Source organism: Helianthus annuus, chromosome 12 (genome assembly GCF_002127325.2).
Source record: "Helianthus annuus cultivar XRQ/B chromosome 12, HanXRQr2.0-SUNRISE, whole genome shotgun sequence".
Taxonomy (NCBI): Eukaryota; Viridiplantae; Streptophyta; class Magnoliopsida; order Asterales; family Asteraceae; genus Helianthus; species Helianthus annuus.
Window position 1 is genome coordinate 82,326,349 of NC_035444.2, and position 3,424 is coordinate 82,329,772.

The 3,424-nt window shown below is 42.5% G+C and overlaps 1 protein-coding gene across 1 annotated transcript; it reads right to left on the reverse strand.

Moving 5' to 3' along the window:
- Window positions 1-1,069: 1,069 nt before the first annotated feature.
- On the reverse strand, window positions 1,070-2,744 carry LOC118484945. Its single transcript, XM_035981082.1, has 2 exons — window positions 2,592-2,744; window positions 1,070-2,253 (listed from the first exon to the last, which is right to left on the reverse strand). Exon 2 carries the CDS (start codon window positions 2,248-2,250, stop codon window positions 1,576-1,578), a length of 675 nt encoding a protein of 224 aa, XP_035836975.1. The 5' UTR covers window positions 2,251-2,253; window positions 2,592-2,744; the 3' UTR covers window positions 1,070-1,575.
- Between the last annotated feature and the right edge of the window lie 680 nt (window positions 2,745-3,424).

Here is a 3,424-nt window from a genome sequence, read left to right on the forward strand (position 1 = left end):
TCTACATTCATATTTAACTAAGGATTCAAATCGCATTCAAGCACAAGTTCTAACGCACCCCCACCCGTAGCCACTCTCATCAAAGGTTATTTATGTACACGTGTGGTTACAACTCTCACGAAGAATGCAAAAGGTGTCAAGGGTTGCCGGTGCATCAACTTGGGGTTAAATTAGGGCGTCAAGATTTCACATTATTTTGCTTGGCTTAAAATTTTTCAAAAATCTTCAAAAAAAATTCCCCCCATCCCCACACTTGGGATACATTGACCCTAATGTATGGCTTTGGGAGGCTTTGATCACTAACCCACTCAACATCCACAAAAGCTTCTTTTCTCAAACCCCAAATTTCTTTTTGTATTTTTTTATTTTATATTTTTTTTATGTTTTTCTTTTTTTTTTTAAACACGACACCACCAACCAACACCAACCCAACAATCAACCACATGATTAATCACCACCCATCCTCCCAACCATAATCAACATAAACCAACAAATATATACAAACTATACACAAGAGAGAATACCACCTGATCAATAGTAGCGCGGTCCCGGAGGTCCAAAGATGGATGACATCATATCATTCCACTCTCCAAATCCGAATGCGCCGCTGCTACTCCCCTCTTGTTGTTGCGGTCCCTCCTGTCGCCTTGGGTCAAGCCACTGAGAATGGTGGAGTGGTGGAGTCGGATAAGAAATGCTACCATCATAAGGCGGCAATGAAGCATAGTCCACATGTTGTGGATCTTCAACAACCGGCCTTCCGGCATGCCAATCCGCATGCATCCGCCTCATTTGATCATCATGATATCTGTTATTAGCATCCACCTCTCGAGAGTATGCGTGGGTACGGTTCCATGACTCATTGCGATCGAAGCTATGTTTTAACGACCGCTCTATGCTTGCACTATTCCTTGTGTTTTGATCATACAACGTCCTCTCCGGCCCCGACCAAGTATCAAAAATGGACGCCGGAGGGCGTTGGCTCTCGATCACCTCTTGCATTGAACCACTATAAGCCCACCCCGGCTCATACGGTTGCTGCGCGTAGTCGTAGAATGTACCACCATGACCACCACCAAAAACCCCAAAACCAACATTTGCACCACCCTGCGGCTCGTCCGCATAGTCCTCGTCCCCACTAGGAACCAACTCTTCATCGCTTTCCGGCTCATCCGGCTCTCCCGGTAACAACTCCCTTGCACCCAATTTCAATGCCCTCCACCGTTGACCCTCTGATTTCAACTTGTGATAACGTTCAGACTGAGTATATGTCCAAACGTTTCCCAACCTATCCAAAGTAAAAGGCTGGTGCCTTTTCGTCAAACCTCGGTCTTCGGATGTGAGTGCCTTCTGCTGTTTCATCAAACCCGTTATGATGCGACAGTACGGGACGATGTCTCTTCCGTATTTGTTCCGGCATATCCACAAATGGTGCATAATCAGGTAGCGTATTGGAAAGCGTGGGGATCCATGCATCAATGAATACAAAACAGGTATCTCTGGAAACCTCACCTGTTCTTTATCGCCTCTTCTTGGAATGACATTAAGTAGGCAGATTGTATGCAACAGTTTGGCTTATATCTTCAAATTCTTCCGGTATAACACACCACTGTACCTACCGGGCAAAAACAAATCCGCTAACATGTCGTTCCATCTCACGTGCTTCTCTGGTTTGAGCAATAAATCATCAAGCGTGGGAATCATGTACTCCTTAGCCGGGAGACTGTGATACTTTCCCAGCTTCTTCAGCGTGTCGAATGACATCTCAACTGGCACCCCATGTACCATCCCGATCAACTTCATTTGTGATGGCTTGTTGAAGTTGTGACATTTAAGTGTTGCCATCCACTCCTGAATCTCAGTCATAAACAGATTACTCTTATCTTTGTCAAAACACTTGAGCGCTCCTTCCCAGCCCAAAGCACGAAACTTAGCAAACACCCCGAACTGGCCAAACTGGGGTTCATCAACCTCTTTTTCACAAATAAATGCGGCTGCTTTGTTTTTCAACTTGTTCATGCAGTCGTTATAAAGGGTTGGCTGCCAAATCTCGGTTTGATCATCCAACGACCCCGAATTCCACACCGGCTTATCACTCGGGTCTAACTCCATCTCTTCTTCTTCGCCTTCACTTTCGCTTTCACTAACCCTACCCATATATTGCCTCTTCTTTGATGGTTGCTCCTTTTGCTTGCCCTTGCCTTTTGATGAAGATGAACTTGAACCCGCTTTTTCCTTGGTCCTTGCCATTTCCTACACACATGAGGCGAACAACAAAAAACAAACACCAAATTAAACCCTATTTTCAAAATCCTCCCCACACTTGCTTGTTATCATGGTTGTAGATGTTAGTGAACCAAAAATATATCAAGAATTTTTCAAAAAAATTGGGCATGGTGTCTCTACAATGTAGAGCATCCCAAAAGTTCACTACTTTAACCACAAATCCTACATCTACAACCATCAACCATGTTCAATAATCACTTTCATAATCATATCTTAACAACAAGCAAGTGGGCAAGAACACATAACCTAAATCACCTTACTTTTCACAATGTAGCACCATAATATAACAAAGTAAGCGTTCATACCTTGTTTCAAGACGGAAGAGTGCTTGTGAAACCAAAAATCCCAAAACCCCCAAATTATCTCAAACTAGGGTTTCAAATTCGGACCCCAAAATTGCGTTTTCTCTGAAATCTCTCCTCACAATCACAAAGCTTGTGAAAAATTAGTCAATTTAGACCAAGATTCCACTTGATTTGGACTGGAATTGAAGGTTTTATGAGAATGGAAGGTGGAAGAAACTATGGAGGATGTGGGTCTTGAGAGAAGGAAGATGGTGATGGAGAGTGAAAGAGAATGAGTGGATGGGGTATAATTCACGTGACCAGGGTTTGTTTATTAGATTTTATTATATATATTTTTTTATATATATAGAAGCGGAACCCCCAGCGACCGACACAAAAATTTTGCGTACCGTAATTTACGGTCTCACCGTAAATTACGGTGAGACCTGAATGTCCATTCTTGCACCGTAACACAGGAGACTCCTACCGTAAATCCCCATCAATTTCAACCACCACCGTAAATTACGGTATTACCGTAATTTACGGTGAACACTAACTTTTAATTCCATGCCGTAACTCAGTAGGATTGTACCATAAAAGTCCCAAAAAATGATAATGACCACCGTAATTTACGGCTGCACCGTAAATTACGGTACACGCTGGGCATCTTTTCGTTGTAAAAAAATTGAGGTTTTATGAGAAAATTTTTTAGATTTTTAAGTTTTTCGATTTTTTTATGTTTTTAATTTTTTTCAAAAACTTGTAAAAATTACCCTACCCCCTCAAAAATCCCGTGTTGTCCTCAACACAATGTAAGAGCAATTCGTGACCCGAACATCCCCACACTTGTTTCG

Bases quoted from the DNA above. Each gene is read 5' to 3' on its own strand.
- LOC118484945 (XM_035981082.1), bottom strand. From the start codon at position 2,250: ATGGCAAGGACCAAGGAAAAAGCGGGTTCAAGTTCATCTTCATCAAAA.